The 20,141-nt window shown below is 32.9% G+C and overlaps 1 protein-coding gene across 1 annotated transcript in view; it reads right to left on the reverse strand.

The window, feature by feature from the left end:
• Positions 1-1,521: 1,521 nt before the first annotated feature.
• Positions 1,522-20,141, reverse strand: part of LOC113511306 (uncharacterized) — a 140,507-nt gene continuing 121,887 nt past the window's right edge. Inside the window, 16 exon segments of the mRNA XM_052903210.1 lie at positions 1,522-8,010; positions 8,431-8,575; positions 8,824-8,994; positions 9,586-9,780; positions 11,304-11,462; positions 11,465-11,476; positions 12,272-12,432; positions 12,617-12,779; positions 13,322-13,440; positions 13,853-13,997; positions 14,736-14,914; positions 16,617-16,743; positions 16,888-17,070; positions 17,617-17,696; positions 18,443-18,617; positions 19,694-19,807. Coding sequence (XP_052759170.1) covers positions 7,719-8,010; positions 8,431-8,575; positions 8,824-8,994; positions 9,586-9,780; positions 11,304-11,462; positions 11,465-11,476; positions 12,272-12,432; positions 12,617-12,779; positions 13,322-13,440; positions 13,853-13,997; positions 14,736-14,914; positions 16,617-16,743; positions 16,888-17,070; positions 17,617-17,696; positions 18,443-18,617; positions 19,694-19,807 — 2,420 coding nt within the window. The 3' untranslated portion in view covers positions 1,522-7,718.

Raw genomic sequence — 20,141 nt, forward strand, 5'->3', positions numbered from 1 at the left:
TTTATAATTACTCCTCTCCATCCAAAGGTTGCCTGGAAGAGATCGCTTTAGCGATAAGGTTGTCCATTGTTTTCTCATTGTGATTATTTCTTGTAATTGTTTATATTTGTAATAAGTTTACTATTGTACACTTTTGGAGGAAACAATAAAGAGTATCTATTTTAATTACATATTAAAAAAAAATTGTAGCCACGATTTAAAAATTCAAACAAAGCGGCCAGGAATTAGGAAATGACCAAACTGCTGGCCCTCTAGACAAGTGGCAAAAGTATTCATCATTGGAATCGACTTCGCCAGCAAGTCTGTGTGATAGAATGAGATAGCAACGTCGGATGTCTCATTCCAACTCGTGGACTCGCTTTCGATAACGATTCCCTCAATGGACTATCGCTAGCGAGACCGTCAAATAGAATGAGATAGCTCTACGTCCGATGTCTCATTCCAAAATAACTCAAATTAATTAATATATTGTTGTATTAAAATTTTTAAATCTACTAACAGAATAAATAAATAAAGCATACAATATAAAAAAAAAATGAAGGAAAAATATAGAGCAAAAGAGGAAGAGGAAGACCGAGGAATAACTACATGAGACAGATAAAAGAAACACTAGGTGTCATGTCGTATAGGGAGATAAAGGATATGGCCTGGGATAGAGCTGGCTGGATGAAGATGCATGAATTAGCACCGACAAGCCGGTTTCTCTCCCTAGGACCCTGAACCCCGGCCGACTGTGCTTCTGCCGGGGATTAGTTGCCATCTCCTCTCCTTAAGAGGGGAGATAATATTTTTGTAAAATTTAATATAGGCCCATTTTGTTAGTTTAAAAATTGACTTAACCTATGTTAGTAAATGAGCGGTCATGACGCTCTTGCATTGATAACCTGTCCCACCCAATATTTTAGGATGGGACAGTCCATTTTATCAGCAATTGTCTTCAGGACACTGTTTGAGTTAACACGCACCCTAGCCAACAGCGAAACAATTCGTTTGCGTCGTATTGCGTAAAAATCACCCGTACGCTCCCGTGCAAACATGTGTGACACACTACAGTGACTTATTTTAATCTTAGATTATATAGATAAAGCATCGAGCCTCTAAAACGGGTCAACTTTTTGTCAAATTAGCTGACTTATTTTTTTAAACAGTGTTCTATATACTTACGCTTATAATGTATCTTGACGTATTATTTGATAAATAAAATGAGTGTTTACGCATTAAAAAGATGCAGAGATTATAAGACAAAATAAATATTGATAGAAGTTATAAAGGCATCACTCATAACTATTTATCACACAATATTTTATGAAAAAGTCGACTCATTTTTCACGAAGCATTTCTTCTATGCTTCGTGAAAAACGAATTATTATTATTTCCACAAAAAGTTTTTCGTCATTTTTCCACTTATGTTTTTGTCGTGAAATTGTTCAGTTCCACTAATAGGATTTTTTTTAAAACAATGCTGACTATTTCAGTTTCACGTGTGTACAGCTCAGTAAAAAAAAAACAATTACAATCAGATTTGAATTTAATTCATGTTTAGTTTGGCAATTAAATAGGATTATTACATTGTAATTATGAATTTTATTCAACGTATACATAATTAAAACATGCTGAGTTTATAACTTTTAAATATATTATTTTTAATTTAAGATATGTGAATTTTTGAGCGAAAATTTACATCAAAGATCAGGCAATATTTGTTCGTATTAATTATATATATATATATATATAGAGTTTTATGATTAGTACCATAAACAATAATTAAAAGTAAGTTATATTTTTTAATCACAATATAAAATATATTACATTTTATCTATGAATTTCAGATACAAAAATTAAAAAAAAATCCTAACGAATCAACCCATAATTCAATTTAAATATATTTTTTTATTATTAAGAAAACTTTATGATACCTGTTGATAAAATATTTTTATTCACCTGATCTTTGTCAAATTTCAGAGGCAAAAGTTTTCCAAACGTTTGTGCGTGGTACATACATACATATCTAACGTACTTAAGTACTTTTAAATTACAACTATAATTAGTTTATCTATTAGTTAACTTATTTAAAACGTGGACAGTTATGACAGACCTAAGAACAAGGAATTACATAGAAGGAATGACAAAATTAAAATTGTAAATCATATGGTTTCCTCCTTTCTTCTTAGGCAAATATAATTAGTAAAAAGAGGACGAAATATACACCAACAGTTGCTATTTATCTCAATTCATAGCAGGCTAGTGTATAGAAAACGTTTGATATGTCAATTATTTGTTAATAACAAATTTTACATTACTAGATTATATATTCGACACAGTTTATGTAGAAAGTATGCAAGCAGATTGTATCTGAATTTGGTAGGGTTATGCGGTCGTATAACATTGTCTATACACTAGCCTGCTATGAATTGACAATTTTCTCACTCCTACGTAATTCCTTGTTATTTGTGACAGACAATCGACGCCATCTTGCCATAAAACCACAAAGAATGACGCGGCAAAATATTTTATGACTGCAGTGTTTTTTTTTTAAATCAGAAACGAAAACCATTAAGGAAATTAGACAAAGAACTTTATTAAATATTACTAGATATTTATCTTGTTAAAGTCCATATAAAATGATTTTAATCAAATAACCTTTATTACATAGATTTTTTTTATACCACTGAGGTGGCAAACAAGCATACGGCCCACCTGATGGTAAGCGGTTACCGTAGCCTATGAACGCCTGCAATACCAGAGGAATTACGCGCGCGTTGCTAACCCTGAAGAGACCTCTTTACCCCCCTTTTGAAGAACCTCGTGTTGTAGTCTCTTGGGAAAACCTCTACAGGAAGCTCTTTTTTTAAAGAGATTTTTAAACTAAAAAATTAAATATACAAATTATTACTACCCATAAGTTTGCTTTAAATTTTTAAGACTGACGTATTCGAAATCAGAAGACTGAGTATTTTTCAAATGATTATCACAGAAAAAGAAATATTAAGAAAATATCTATTTCTTATTGCATTCCATAATGTTATTGTCAAATATTGAAACAGTTCTGATTATAGACTCTGTTTGGCAAAATAATAAATAATACAAACATCATTTTAACGTTTTCAGTTAAAATCTACAAACTCATAATAAAGCTTGCCTAATCTTGAATGAAATTGAAAATTAATATTAGAAAAATGGCAAAAGATCACGTTGTGTAAAAATGTATAAATGTTCATGCAACCATTTTTATAAAATATAAATATTTGCATGCCTACATCGTTTAAGGCAATTAAACAGGTGCCAAATTTAACACTACATGGCCTTTGTTAATAATTTTAAAGTTATTTAATGCAAATAAAATTCATTTCAATACATAAACAAATGTCCGAGAAAAACTATAAAACTATGTACTTCAAATTTCAAAGAATAATGTAGGTACATTAGATAATATCGTACATTAGATAATATATGTAAATCGTACTGTTTATTATAAAACTAAGGAAATAAATGAATGAATCATATATAGATAGAGCATCGAGCCTCAAAAACGGGTCAACTTTTTGTCAGCTAATTGTCAAATTAGCTGACTTGTTTTTATATTATTATTCTATGTACTTACGCACATAATGTATCTCGATGTGTCTATATTTAATTACTTAATAAATAACATAAGTTTTTACGCATCAAAAATATGTAAAAATTATAAAACAAAATAAATATAGAAGTTATAAAGTGATCACTCATCAGCTATCTATTATTCAAAATTGTATGAAATAGTTTAGCCGTTTTTCTCGAAGCATTTGTATGGAAACTCTCTCTCTATATAATATAATAAAGACTCGTATATGTCAAATGTAATACTAAATACAGGTATTTATTTATTTATTTTACACTTTATTGCACCAAGTGAAAAGAAAAATAACAAATACAGTAAATATTAACGAGATGTATTACCAAGTATTCTCTAAAATTTCGCTCTAAAATTGTTTTTTTCTTTTAAAGATTCTAAGCTAAAATATTTGCCGCATCATTCTAGTAGTTGCAGATTTTACGAATACGCTTTGCCGTCTTACAGTCTATGATATGGTTTTAAATATTATGAACAGCACTAATGACGCCATTTTGAATTCTTCGTGGTTGGACTTCCAATTTTAGATTCGTCAATGAGCACTGTAAGACGCCCATTACAATATATTTTGTTGTCCCTTTTGCCATAGTCATAAGTCATAGCTGATGGTTTTTTTGTTGTTTTTTATGCAATTTTTTTATTTAATAAATTCTAGATAATGAATATGTAAAACGAAAAAAATAATAAACTTTTTTTTTATACAACTTAGAATGTTAAACAAGCTGACGGTCCATTCGATGGAAAGTGGTAACCGTCGCCTATAGACGTGAGCAGTACCATGGACATAACAGAGTATACTGTTTCGCCCACGATACCCCCCAACCAATGATAATGGAAACCCCACAGTTATATTTTGATAGTCTTCTCTCTCAAAGAACTGTATTAAATAGATTTTTTTTTTTTATTTAAGTCTATCTAACAAACATAGTTGATACTGCCAAGTCGATTCTGAAGCAACATTTTCTATTTTTAAAATTCGAATTTCAATTTGATATTACAGCAAAGTGATTCTAAACAACAGAAAAATTTAAAATATTAGCAGATTGGTATCATAACTGCTTAATATATCGATGGACACCATAATAGTTTTACTGAAGTATTAAATAGAAATTGTAAATTTGGAGATAGGTTTAGGAAATACGAGCAGTGCCCCAGAATTAACCCACTTTCGCTTAATTGTATGTTATATTGAACCGATAAGTTTGCGATGCGTTACGTAAAGTCCAGTAAAGTAATGATCGACGATTACTTAATATAATCATTAAATATTGTTTTTGTTTAATAATACTAAATATATAATAATATTATTGTTTCATTTAATTTTATATTTTTCAAACAGTTTTATGTCTTAAATGTAAAGGCATATATAGATTAAATACCTTAAAGTAAAAAAAATAAAATTATTATAATTACATATCTACACTCGATTTTAATCTTTATGAACATTTTGTTAACGTTTAAAATTGAATTAAATTATTGTTCATTAAATTATTTTCCACACTGGCAAATAGCATTACATTTTTAGAATACTTTTTACAAGTATACAAGCATACAGCCCGTCTAATCGTAAACGGTCACTGTAGTCTATGGACGCCTGCAACACTAGTGGTGTTACATGCGCGTTGCCGACCCTGTTTATATTTAGGTGTAAGTTTGTGACAAACGTACAACAAAATATATTATGTCATGGACACCTAAATCCCACCGAACGAATCCCACCAAATAACCCTACAGTAACAACTATTAACTATTATTTATAGAAGTATGTACTCTAAACTTTGGCAAAGCGTATATTTACAATATATTTTTTTTTATCTATTAAAAAAAAATAGACAATTGATTAATTATAATATTAATATTATTTAAAACAGTCTTCAAAATAATATTACTTCACAATACGTAGGTTATTTGATATTTTTTTTTATAATAAAATTAAAAGTAAAGTAATAAGTAAGGTAGTTACAGTAGTAAAGTTTTTTCAAATTCTCAAATATCTAGTGGAAAAAAATTATTTATAAGTATTGTTTATTACGGATATAATTGCATAGACTTTTCATAATTTTTTTTTATCTTAAATGCGTAGTTCTATTTAGAGACACAGGTAGAACGGGAACGTTTTTAAGACGTCATTTTTCAGTAGTTTTATGACTTTAAATTACTAGAAAATTACGTCTTTTTAGAGTCGCAAACATCAGTGAGATACTTGTTTTTACATTTTAATGTTGCGTCGAAATAAAATTTAAACTATAAACGTTAACAATTAAAATTGAAAAGTTGAGTTCTTATTTTTTTTTTAATTCTATGTCATGGACTCTATTGTAGGACATTTCTTGCCAGTGTTGATTTTGGATTTTTCCTTTTTCATTTGTTTTTACTTTTTTCCGGTCAAATCTCAATAATACAACGTAATTATAAGTTAAATAGAACTTCGTATTTGTAATATGGTATTAGAGGGACAGTAACTTCATTGAAATTACTTAAACATAATTTTGCAATATAATTCTTATGAGTGTATTTATAGTACACACTAAAACAAAATGTGTTTTTGGCAGCAGTCTAATACTTTAATTCTACTCTAATTCTCTGTTTTTCAAATCCTTGCTTACACTTAAATAAATTTACCAATTATAAGAATTAACTTGGAGATCTGTTTGGTAACTTTAGTTTTATAAATGACTAAATAATTTCCTTTGCCTCACTTATTAATAATGAAACAAAATTGCAATTGCTTAAATTTAAATAAATTTAAAAATTATAAGAATTAATTTGGAGATCTATTTGGTAACTTTAGTTTTATAAATGTTATAATAACTTTTCTTTGCCTCACTTATGAATAATGAAACAAAATTGTATTAATTAACCCATGTTCATACGAGTGTTAAATTCATAGATTAAGAACAGTACCTATCTACGGTAATTTTACTGTGAGTAAAAGGCGAAAAGGAGGATAGAGGCTGTATAAGAGAAGTCAAATATTATGTCTACCAATTTCCGATAACGTAATCACGTGGGATTTATGAGATAAGTAAAATAATAATATGTACATAGTAAAAAGGGGGAAATATCTTGACCTTTTAGTATGTATCTAGCTTCTTAAAAGTTTGCCTTTTGCATTCTCTTTCTATGTATTGTCTAAGTAACTTAGCCTCTTAAAAAGAGTTGTATCTACAGATGAAGCATCAATTTCAAATATTTTAAGCTACCAGAGTGATAATAAATTTCCGGCGATACAACGCAAGTGTGATTGATATATTTAAAGTTTAAAATAATTAACGACAAGTTAAATTACGATTAGAGGCGCCGAGAATGACCGCCGTGATCGTAGATTAAGAAATATGACCCCATAATTTAGGGCACACGAACACTTTTATTTTATTTAATCTGTGACCTGTTTTGTAGATTAATACTCTTAGTTATCTAAGAGGAATATCTAATGGTACTTTTAACAGTATTCGAGCATTTAATTGGTTGTTAATGTAAGACAACATTACCTATTGATTATGCTCATTAAGCCAATTTGGAACTTCAAATGTGAATTCATTTTATAACTGATAACAAAATTAAAATACATTAATTTGTAGATTGATTTGAGGTTATCGTTCTATCAACAATTATTAGGTGGAAACGTAGTCGTTAGTATTTTTTTTAAGGGAGTGTTCTACAACGATATTAATAAATTTTCCCAAAATAATACTGGTTAAAAATAATAAAAAAATATTAAGCTTACCGGCCGATAAAATGAAGGTTCCAAAAAAACTAAGAATTGATAGTTTCACTGGTGGAACATTACTTTAAAAAGATGTTAATGATTAAAGTTTCTTTCTGTATGTACATTTCGAAACTACGTTATAGGTAAGAGTTATTATTATCAAATGTTTAATACAGAATATATATCAGAGATGGATGGGATGAAATACCTATATATTTTCGTTTATATTATCACGTAACTGAATTAGTTACTTCACAATATTTATATTATCTATGTATTTTATTTGAATTACAAAGATCGTCGAATATGACACATATATTTTCATATTACGTAAAACATTATGCCACTTGAACCATATCTAATATTACTACACAAAATCAATTCCTTTCTTCATAAAAATTACCTCTCAGTGTCCCTTCGTAACAACCTATTCACTCTAGAGATCCTATTTTTATAATTTTCAATTGGAGCTCTCCGTAAAAATTTGGCGGCCGCGACCCGCGTCATCGCGGCCTTATAACTCTCCGGTGACAAAATGGCGGGAGTTTCGTGCGTCTTCAAAATGTCCGTCGGCAATATGGCGTCCGACAACATGGCGTCTACGTCGCCTGTCAGCATCGCGACAGAATCTGACGAGGTGTAGTTGTTGATTGGCGTGCATAGAGGGATCGCATTGGACCATTTTCTATTTCTGTAAAAAAAATAAACGTTTATTTACTATTATAGAATTGTAAGAATAATATATAGATAGGTGCGTAGGTAGTTTTATGAGCCACAATAATGAACACGTGATCAATTCAATTGTAGATTTATACAATTTATTTTGTTAATTTTATGGGATAGATAATATGTATCAGTAACTACATGTGCTTACAATATCTATGTATTGGCTCAATAAAGGATATTAAAATATCTGTTATACAATATATAATAGCGAATTGAAGTACCCGATCGAAATGAATATAGATGTCTGACCGATACGGGCCGTATCGAGATAGGTGACGAGCTTTTTTGTCCCCATTAATGTCAATAGAAATCTAATATGTCAATTTATTAATAAGTTCAAGAGGAAACTCACAAGTAAAAAAGAAAAAACTTATTCTGTACTTACTTCAAACATCTTAGCATGGGCGCTCCCTTCAACCTATACCCGGGCTCACAAGTAAAAGTCACGGATTCGCCAATCTTGTAGTAGAATTTCACTGAAGACATGCGTCCGGATATAGTCGTACCCGGATATGTGCAAGCTTGAGCGCCTGAAAAATAAAGAATAATATATGAATAAATGAATGATATAATTCTCTTCACTTCACTTCAAATATAGAACTTTCCCTATATAAGGAATAAGGGAAGTTTTGCCAATAACTGCTGTACTTGGCAGGCGGATTGGCAACCGCAGTTACCCTTTGGTGATGTTTTAAGAGAAACTCTGCTATAACCATCCCTAGATGGGTATAGTGGGATTATTATTCTGGGATATTATTGTGAGTATGAGAATACTCACAAGTGGGAGGCTTGTCGCTCCATCGTCCACTGTCCTGGCATACGAGGATTGGCCGACCGTGAAGCGTGTGCTCAGGGTTGCAGTGGAACTGCAGCACGTCCCCGGCCCTGTACGGCGCCCTTCCCAGCACGTAACCTGACGCTGGGGGCGGAAGCGCTGGGCAGGACACCTCTGGAATCATCACCACAATTTATGAACTTCACTAATACTGTTAACTACATATTCATATGTTGCCTCTAATGTACCCATTTGCGGTTAGACATTTATTTATTTGCTAAGTTTTAACTGCGACTTTGTCCATATATTGATTAACCGAGGTAAAAACTAGTTCTTTCCCATTCCAAATGCTATATGTATACAGATTGCAATGAATAGTCGAGCATTCGAGGGGGCCAAGAGAGTAATCTTTTGCCTTTGCTCTTTTGTTCAACAAATTTTATTATCTCTGGTTCAACAACCAAAATTTACTTTCACATTTATAATATTTATATATATTTAGTAAGGAATTTTTTTGTTGATTAATTCCATCAAATTATTTTAAAGCCATTCAGGTCAGAGCTAGGGGAGAACGGTATTTACGTGGCAGCATCTCACCTCGCTCTGCCTCTGAAGCAGACTTCCGGATAAAGTCCAAACAATTTTGGAAACAACAAATGTAGCAAGTTTATACTAGAATAGTTTTGTTTAATCAGGTAACCGAAACTTGCATTTGGGATATCTATTGAATAAAAAGCTGTGATTACCAGGAATCTACCTATATACCTCTACAGACAGGGAACGGCCGAGCCCAGTCCGCAGCAGGCAGGCAGACGGTCTCGGTGGCTCCGCTCAGCGCCCAGCCCGGTGGACAGGAGAAGGCCGCCCTGCCTCCAACTCCTCGGGACACGACCGCCACGCGTGGCCTTCGTTCCCCTTCATTTAGCGGAGTATCGTGGATCACTTCCCCGCACTCCACACCTGAATTTTTATATAGATACTTTTTTGTATTTTTTTTTATTATTATTATTGTTTTTTTTTTTTTTTTAATTTAGACTAATTGAACTGAATTTATTATAATTGCTTTCTATTTGTATTCTATTGTTTTTTTTTTGTTTCTTTTGTTTTTGTTTCGTGTGCTACTGTATGGGTCGCATTTTCTTTCTTTCTTACTTATTGTTCCCTCCAAAAGACAACAGTAGCAAACTTATACATAAATAATTACAAGAAAACATCATACCGGGAAAATAATATGCGGTCTTAATAAAAGAATCATTGAAATCGTTTGGACGGTTTCGAAGATTAGCGTTAATGACCATAGTGAAACGGAATTTTTATATATAACTTACTAGAAACTTGCCACTGATTTACACGCAATGTCAGAAGATTTATAAATTTATTGATAATTAAATGAAATGATGAAATGAACATGTCACTTTCACGTTAATGTTACAGCGGTCAAAGAATTTTTCAATTATGTCAAGTATTTTTTAAGATTTTCCATTACAAACGGAAAATCTAATTTTTCCTTTAAATAATATTAGTTTAAGAGATTAAACAACGTGCAATGATAAGATAAAACTATACATATAATAAAACTGTAGAGGTCGAATGTCTGTACATAGAAAAAAAAAAACGTTAAATACCGAGTCAGGGCGATGTTAAAAATGAAATAGAATACATCAAATTTTTTTCAAATTTTTGTTTCTCTGTTTGTCAGTTTATTCGTGCTAATCTCCGAAACTCTTGGAGCGATTTAAATGAAATTTTGCATAGTGGTACCTTACATCCTCGATCAAGCTATCTAGCTTTGATCACGAAAAATTTAAGGGTTCCCGTGGGTTAGTTAAAAAACTATAGTAACTTATATAGCTTAATACACAACCTACTTAAGTAAAGTCATTTTGACCTAAGACACAGACGGAGAATGACACGTCATTTGTTAATTTTAGTACAGTATTCCCAGACATAATAAATAGGTTTTTTTTTTATACAACTTAGAATGGCAAACAAGCTAACGGCCCACCTGATGGAAAGTGATAACCGTCGCCTATAGACATGAGCTGTACCATGGACATAACAGAGTATACTGTTTTCGCCCATGATTTGCCATTCCTGAGGACTCAGGTGTTCCAATTATATGAATTTAAAGGTTTGGCTTTTAGTTTTACGAACAGCTGCTTGCTTGACGTCAACCCTCCTTGGATACACTTATTGGCGATATCTGCCGTCTACAGGAAGGAGGGAAGGATCTAGGAAAGGAGAGAGAAACTTTGGGAATGAGTAAAGGAAATTGGTAGAATAGAAATGAAGTACTATTGGAGAAAAGCGAAAAGGGCACACTGCATATGGGGTGTGGATACTAATCAGAAGCTGCAGTAGCTCGAAAGACCGAGGTCGCATACCTGATTGCTCGTAATCTGGAACCGGTCAGACCACTAGAGGAGAACAATCTTGGCACATAAATACATAAATATTTTAATAAATAAATATTATAAACTGACTTTCACAGACGGGCAGCGGCGCGCTCCAATTGCCCGAGGCGCGGCACACGAGCGTGTGCGCGCCCAGCAAGGCGTTCCCGTTGGCGCACGAGAACCGCACCTCCGTCCCCAGCCGCGTGCCCACCCCGCTGCCCACCAGCCCGCGCCGCAGCGGCAGCGGGGGCAGTGTACATCTGGTAAGCGAAGAGTTTTTACTCAAAAGACCATAACGAGTATTCATGAGTATCATTACCGTTCTGATATCTATATATCGTCCTAGTCGTAGAATACTGACGGATCTGACGAATATTACATATAAAGATCCGTCAGTATTCTACGACTATGACGATATTGGACTGTCTATATATTGCACTGGACATAGATGGCGTAACAAAGGTCATTCACCATTTTGATATACATCGAATATTAAAATTGGATTTAGTTCTTCATTTCAATATTAAATATTGGATAACCGGTATTTAATACGTCTGTTATTAGGGAAATATATAGATATTGTAACTACAATATATAAATATTCGAGTTATAGAAATAGATAAAGCAAGTATTTATGGGTATTTAAATAATAATCAATCAAACCAAACATTTCAAAGTGCGCTTTGTATAGTGGATCTTACGTCTGATTTGGATACATTTTTGCATAAAAATAGTATAGGTGTATTTGGATTTATTTAAAATTTTTTATTACATTAATAATATTTAATCTTAATACTTTAAATTTAATATGATTAAAACTTTAAAAAAATAGATTTAAACTAAAGGTAATTTCTAACGAATTTGTAAGAATAGATGTTTCACAAGGGTCTACTCTAGGTCCACTCTTTGGTATTCTTTGAGATCTAACGCCTTCAATTGTAATATTTCTTACTACATAGTTCTCTTTGAAGAAACCTACCTTTCTAACTCCATAATAAAATCCTATAAGGTTTATATAATATAACAAATATTTTGAAAAATGATCGTAGACTGACCTTCGACAATTATCTCGACCTGGTGACTTTGTCGGGCTGGAGTTTCACAACGATATATTCCTGAATCTTCTTTCACGGCGCCCATGATACTCAACCGATACTCCAGCTGGCTGTCTCTACCTGGATCTGTAGTCCAGCCCTCAGGGTACTTACGATCGACACTGTGGATGAACTACTTTTAGCAAAACTTCGTGCAACTATGCAAAAAAGATTACTTATATATAACAACAACTAACTGACAGAGTACATTGACAGCAATGGAACTAGTAACCCGCATTACTAACAATCCCTTCCCCATCCTATTTGTTTATTTATCAACATGTTTAATATTTATATTATACATACTCAGGATAGTGATGCGTGACGTTCCACTTCGGGTTTCCAAACCTCCTCATCCAAAGACACTCCATATGCAACACAGTTCCTGGGTACACCAATAATTTACCATCGTTGGTCTGCGCAATGGGACCTTGCGAGTGTCGGAATAGGATCGTTGGAGGCTTTTCCACTGAAAGCAAGTTGAATAATAGCAAGAATTACAATGTAATGGATAATATCAGACTTAAAATAAAACATGTTAAAGAGTGAAAAATAAAGATGTAATAAATGATAATAACATCAATTAAAGAAAAAAATTGTCAGATAAGTAAAACGTTTGATATGTAGATCATATACAAAATGAAATACTTCCGTATAGTGATGGAGTAAATATACTACATGTCAGTAATTGATTTTAATCACGAAAATTCTTTTTTTTTTAATACCATGAAGATGGCAAACAAGCATACAGCCCGTCCGATGGTAAACGATCACTGCAGCCTATGGACGCCTACAACACTAGGGGTATCACGTACGCGTTGCCGACCCTGAAGAAACCGTAATATACTCTTTTTGAAAAATCCCATACTGTAGTTTCTAGGGAAAACGTTTAGTTAAATCATGGCCCCTTCATTTCATGTTCACATGATAAAATTAGATGCACGAGTCTTATTAAAAATCATGCTGCATTTTAAACAGTAGACGTTACCACGTGAAACTATTAATACCTACTGGCATAATCATTTTCTTGGTTGAGCCCAAAACACGTGGGCTTCACTCCATCCCAAGCGCCACCCAAACACCTACGTGCTTGAGAGCCTGTCATTGCATACTTTCCGACGTCACTGCATCTATAATTAATATTAGAACATTGATTATTTCTAGCTATATAAGACCTGTGGATTTTCTTACGTAAAAATAGTATTAATCTGCAAATACAATAGGCTATATATTATTTTCAATAAAATTTCAATGAAAGGATTTCTATTCTTACTAAAATTACAATATGTAATGTAATCCATGGTATCAAAAATGTGACTATTAATACTAATATAAAATACTAATTTATCTTTCTATCTCCCATATCCCGTGCGAAGTGAGGGCAGATTGCTAGTAACATATATTATTGAAAGCTGTAAAATTCGTGACTTCTCTATAAAATGATGATTTAATTGAAAATAGCCATTCTTGGTTATATCTGTATTATTAAATGTAATCACAATTTAAAATTAAAATCGCGGATCTAGTGAAATGTAATCTTACCTGGAAATAATGATAGCACCAGCTGGAAAGTCTACGGTTTCAGTGATTTCCAGATCATTGTAGAATGACACAACGTGGGGCTCCTCATTTCGGAACGTACAACTATTATTGTTTAATAGTTCTTCACTTTGTGCTTCTAATTCTTCTGTAAAATATATTAAAAGACGTATAATATACACCGAAATACCAGAAGAAGAGTTTGTATGAAAATCATTTGCAATTTGTATGGGTAACTCTCTCATACTCGTGTTTTTGATAACCGCTATGCTTACATGGTTGTTTTTCGGTTTGAATGGGTATAGCAGTGAAATTACAGGGTGTAAAGGAATGATATCTTAGTCTTCAGCAATGGCAATGCATTAGAAGTACCATGGGTATCACAATATGTTATAATACGTCCATGATAGACTTGCTTATATTAGATCACTTTCTATCAAGTGGGCTGGTTGCTTGTTTACTATTCCATGTTGCATAAAAAATAGACATTAAGGAATTTTAATATAGCCATCATTTCACCTATTTCTCTTTGCCTCGCCTTATCACATTTCATTTGTAGCCGGTACTTATCTTCATTCGTCTTTAATTTTCGTAATGGTAGTATTAACTTTCACTTTCTTTAATTTACGGCTGTCACCACCAAGTCCTTCTCACAATATTCCCAAAATGTTCCAAAGTGATTATAATACAATACTTCAGTGCAGTATAAGAAAAACCCGAAATAAAACTGTTGTATTCTTGTTTGCCACCTTTGTGATATAAAAAAACTCTGTGTAACCATGGCCGTGGTAATAGTAGCATACACTCTTTCCGACATACATCCAAAATTGGGACTGTATTGATTATTTTGATGGCAAAGACAAATAATTGCCCAAACAAGACTTACCACAATTAAAACTCTTCCCAACCCAGTTCCCTTGTTCACAAATCAGTTTCCATGTGGTCTTCTCACCCATTATGGATGCAATGCATCGAAACGTTATCTCTGTACCGTGAGGATACCCTTCTAAACCGAGGGTCCCGTTCACCTCAGTTCCATCACGATAAATGAGTGTGCCTTGTACCCTATGAAAGAGTTGTAAATGCCTAATTACATATAATTATACTTTAACAACTATTGGGTTGCTTGAAAACTTCCATTGAATTTATAGATGACTATAATAAAAAAGATGAAATTTTATAATATTTTTAACTTAATAAATCCTTACCTATAGCTGTCTCAGTAAAGTTATAGCCACTTAGAAATTCAATTAATTTGGAAAGTTCTCAATATTTTCACAATAGAGAGGGAAATAGTATTAAAATATTTAAAGAACTTAATATTATTTTACAAAATTAATAAATATTGAAACACCATGCACTACACGTTAAAAATTTAGTAATTAATTGAGCAACAAAAACCAAGCTTGGCCAAGACATACAAAGCCATAACAATGGCCATACAAACAGCTTTTCCAATGTACATATGCACATAAAAATATTTCATTTGAACCTAAACAATCTAAGCCCTGCCGTCTGAGGATTTGATAAGTCCTATGCAACTTTTTATGGGTATGAAAAAGACGTAGATTCCTTTAAATGTAACAAGATAGGAAAAACTGATCGAGATTTTAATAAATGTGAAGTATTCGATGCAGATGATGGATCTATTTGAGTTGTTCATGATATTATATTCAATAATGATGATGAGATAAATGATGAAGAATTTAAAGAAGCAAAAGTCCGAACCTATAAGGCTCTCACCAGGGCTTCGCATCCCTGAACGCCTGTGTTCCCTTCAGTCTATCCAGCCAGCAAATAAGAAACGCAGACTCTTTGCAAAAACATTATTTTTTCGTCATTCTTCTCATCCACTAATGGATGATGTTGCGATATAATATTTTAAACAAGTTGTACTCAATATTTTTAACATTATAATAAAAGTTTTTGTAAGTTACAATAACAATACTTCAATATTCTGTTCACAGAAAATATCGATTTCAATCGTGACAAAATAAATTACTTTAAATTAAAAAAAATCAGTAACTTTGATTTAAAAGCAAACCGATTTTAATAAAATTTCTATGAGGTCAATCTAAAAGTATGATATGCTTTCCGAAAAAAGAAAACAAATAATAATATTATTGACGCAGTTATGAATAAACAAACATAAAAATGCCACCAAATTTAGAACTTCTTCTTTTTTGAAGTCGGTTGAAAAACAGTATGACCATTGGGTTCAACTTGTTATTATTACTGCTCAGAATTCACGTGACAATAGCAAAACAAAAAAGAAACATTAACTGAATGCGTCAAAGCACAAAGATCAGTGGTAACTTTTCTAGTGTTTAATTTTGATAACGTGTTAAATTATATGTTAAAGAAACAATTGAATATTGACACCAGAAAAGTAGGACTTGTTTTACAAATACATGGCGACATAATACATATCTCTGAATGAGATGTTAATACAGATGAAGGAATACATTAAATAAACACACAAGCTACAGTGAAAGCGCTTGATAAACCGATTAAATAATATATTTATATACAAAGCCAAATGTGTCCATTTCAAATAATCACTTCGATGGATAGAAATCATTATTTTGAATTGAATTTAAAGCTATAAAATTTACAATGCAATTTTTGAAGTAGAAACAATGAATATTGAAATGGGCCATGTTTATTTGGCTTAAACTTACATCCAGATATGGCTCTTAATATGAAAATATAGCAACAATTTCGTGTGGACTTAGCAAGGAATATTGCAATAACATAACATTTTTACCGTGCAGGCGGTCCGCAATCTGTGACAGTTCTTCCATCTATATCTGGTTCTAACTCAGATATATCTTCACGAACGATGTCAGAGCCACTTTGGAATTCAGATGTTGGACGGGGTCTTGATAAGTTAGCTGAAATTAGATATTTCATATTATTATGAGCAACATTTATTTCATTAATAATAACTTGCACGTGTTTTATAATTTCATTAATGTTTATACAAAATAGTAAGAAATTATATAAAAGTTCTAATGTGAATAAATTAAGTAGCATACCTAAAGGTCTGCAGAAATCATGCACAGTTGGTTGCAATCGGCCTAAATGGCAGTTTAGCGTTGCCGACGGTGCTCTGCCGGCTTCACACGCTATGTTGACAGAGGATGCGTGAGCGACAGTAAGACCGGCTCGGTATCCAGCCTCGTACGTGGCACCATGCAGGAGAGGCAGTTCACATGGCGCTGGGGATGAGTTAAGATAATGCTGGTTGATTATTCCTTTATCATACTTTATCATCATCATTGAAGAACTTTTTTTATTTAACGCAGAATTGCTTACAATCTGTTGGTCTACCAGATATAAAATGGTAACCATCACCGTAAGACGAGAACATCGCAGAATATACTCAGATGCTTACGATGATACTCATACACTGACATTCCTGAGGATAAAGATGTTAATAAGATATCATTCTACTTTCACCTTTTCTCAGGCTGTGGGATGATCGTCCTGCCGAGGTTTTCCCCAGAGACTACAGTATGTGGCTCTTCAAAAAGGATATATTAAGATTTCTTCAGGGTCGGCAACACGCACGTAACACCCTTAGTTCTAATTCAGGCGTCCATAGGCTACAGTGACCGTTTATCATCAGTCAGACAGTGGTATATAAAAAAAAACATAATGTTCTTCTAGGCACCTCTTACGACATATAGTGGTTGAAGTTGAGTGGTGCAAACTCTATTCTTACTTTTTTAGTAGTGCAGAAGTTAAAGTATTTGATACTTTACCTGCAACGCATTCTGGCATACTCGTAACCGCCCATTCTCCAAGCCAACAACGAAGATTCGTTGGGCCTTGTACATTGTAACTGGAAAATCATAATAACTCATTATTTCTATATCGAACTCCTATAATTTCTAATACATTGTTTTATCAGTGATGCTTAAAATTTAATGGAATGTAACGTATTCAATTTTCTCACTGAAAGGTTTGAGAGTATTTCGTAAAACCAGCATTTTAATATCTACTACCTAAAGTCTTTCATGTTGACTCCATTTACTAACACTTCATTAATCTATTAATATCTATCCTCTCGCTAGATCCTACTCTAAACTTCTATTTCCGACATATACCTGAATTTAGTACCCTAGAATCAATAAAATTGAATATTTTAAAGACACTATCGGGAAACACGATGATTTTTGCAGGTAAATAGTACCTACATACCTGTTTTTTTATTACTGACGTTTGCACCATATCGTGGTCACGACAGAACTGAAGTGAACGGCGTTTTCGTCTGGCAGCTCGTACAATCGGTTTTTCGTCGCATTAAGTCCCGATAGTGTATTTAAAATAGAATATTTCTCTTAAAATGTACAATCTAACTGAGATTTAAATTTATTGTCTTGTTTGAACAATTTTTTGCGAGAAAAATGTTCAGGTTCTCTAGTAGAACACGTCAAAATAAAAAACGAAAAACACATAATGTCATCGTCCGGTAAACTATATTAGAGATCTTTGCATACTACGAAAGCAGCATGGAATCTTGATGTGGCTTCTACCACTACCTTTTTAGGAGTGAAAGTAGGTTCTATAAAGTAATTGCTTACTTACCCATATTCACAAGAGAAATGGACAACTTGCCCATTAGGTACCGGGTCGGTTTCGTTCAATTCTCTTTCCTCTCCATTACCTATCCCTGAGCCCAGGACTTGACTGGCGGTCATCGGGCCGACCTCTATGGGCATCGTGTAGATGCCATACTCGGTAGACGGTACGTGGCAGGGCACTGACAATGAAGGATTTAATTTAATTCCAACTAGTCCTGTGGATACCATTTTTTACATAATTTGGAGTTATCTTACAAGCTGAGTGACTTCATTCTCGTAAGAGAAAACCGTTCAAGTTCTGGAGAACTACTCCATTGATTGAAATTTCTAGAAGGAGGCTTTGTACAAAAGTGGTCTGCTTAAGTACTTCTGCCTTACTAGTCAGTCTAACTGTGCTTTCGTAGTTGTTTTTGAATATCTTAGTCCTGAGGACTGATGATGAAACTTGAGGGATACGATAAGCAGAACCACAGTGTATTTTGTGAAGCCCATATTTGTGGCAACGGTTAAAGCTTTCCGTGGGCCATTATTTTGTTATATAGATTGACAAAGTTATATTAAATAAATTGTGTTTCACAAAAAAATCGACTTTAATCGTGGCCAAACTAGTTTTGATTAATAACTTAACTACTAAAACGATTTCGATTAAAAACTTAACTACTAAAACGATTCTATGAGACTAATCTGTAATTATATTCTTTCAGACAAAGAACCTTCTTCTTTGAAATCATTTAAAAATAAGTTTTAACCAAAATTTTCAAAACTTAGATTATATTAAAGCCTGATCCATAGTATAATGCCAATGTCAGTTTGTTCTAGGTCAAATTTTAATTTTGGGTAGAAACACTTCGACTGGGGGAAAACTGGACTATACTACACATATATTTTTTCTTACGTATTGGTACGCATTATACCAGATTGAGATCAGACTGAGAACGAATTGATTAATATTATATTATTAACAGATGGATACATTTGTTTATGCATATTAGAATGGCAAATAAGCTGACGGCCCACCTGATGGAAAATGGTAATCGTATAAACATGAGCAGTATACTGTTATGTCCATGATACTCCCCATGCGTTGCCATTCCTGAGAACTCGGGTGTTATTCTTTAAACCGAAACACAGCCATACAAACACAACTGCTTCACGGTAGAAACACGAATGGGACAAATTTTGTACAAAGTCTCCCTCTGGTATACATTGATGGACAACAAGTTTATTAAAGCATAAAAAAAATTATAGTACATACGTATTTCACATTTTGGTTTCTCTGGCTTCCACCTGCCTCGCACACATTTCGCTGTAGCGTTATTCTCTAAATTCAGTCCATAGCCTTTACCGCAGGCAACTCGAACTATTGTACCTGTTAATAAAATTTATGTTATATAAACACTATATATATAGTCACGACTGAAACCAAAAAATTGAATAAGACCAGTCAAATGTTGCTGCTAAGCTGGACTTTATTTTATAGATTTGCCATTACAATCTTTCATTTTACTTTGTCAATTAGCAGTGATTTGTCAACACCAAGGGAATAAATATTATGGACGTGCAATTCCGTGACACAATCGTTAGAAAAAATTAAATGTGTCTCCATACATTTTGTTATCCTATAATATCGTGAGATTAAAATCTTACTATCGATATATATATACATATCTGTCACGCCTGTCTCCTATTAGGGTAGGCAGAAA

This window comes from Galleria mellonella, unplaced genomic scaffold (genome assembly GCF_026898425.1).
Source record: "Galleria mellonella isolate WM207_F2 unplaced genomic scaffold, CSIRO_AGI_GalMel_v1 utg1053, whole genome shotgun sequence".
NCBI classification, from domain to species: Eukaryota; Metazoa; Arthropoda; class Insecta; order Lepidoptera; family Pyralidae; genus Galleria; species Galleria mellonella.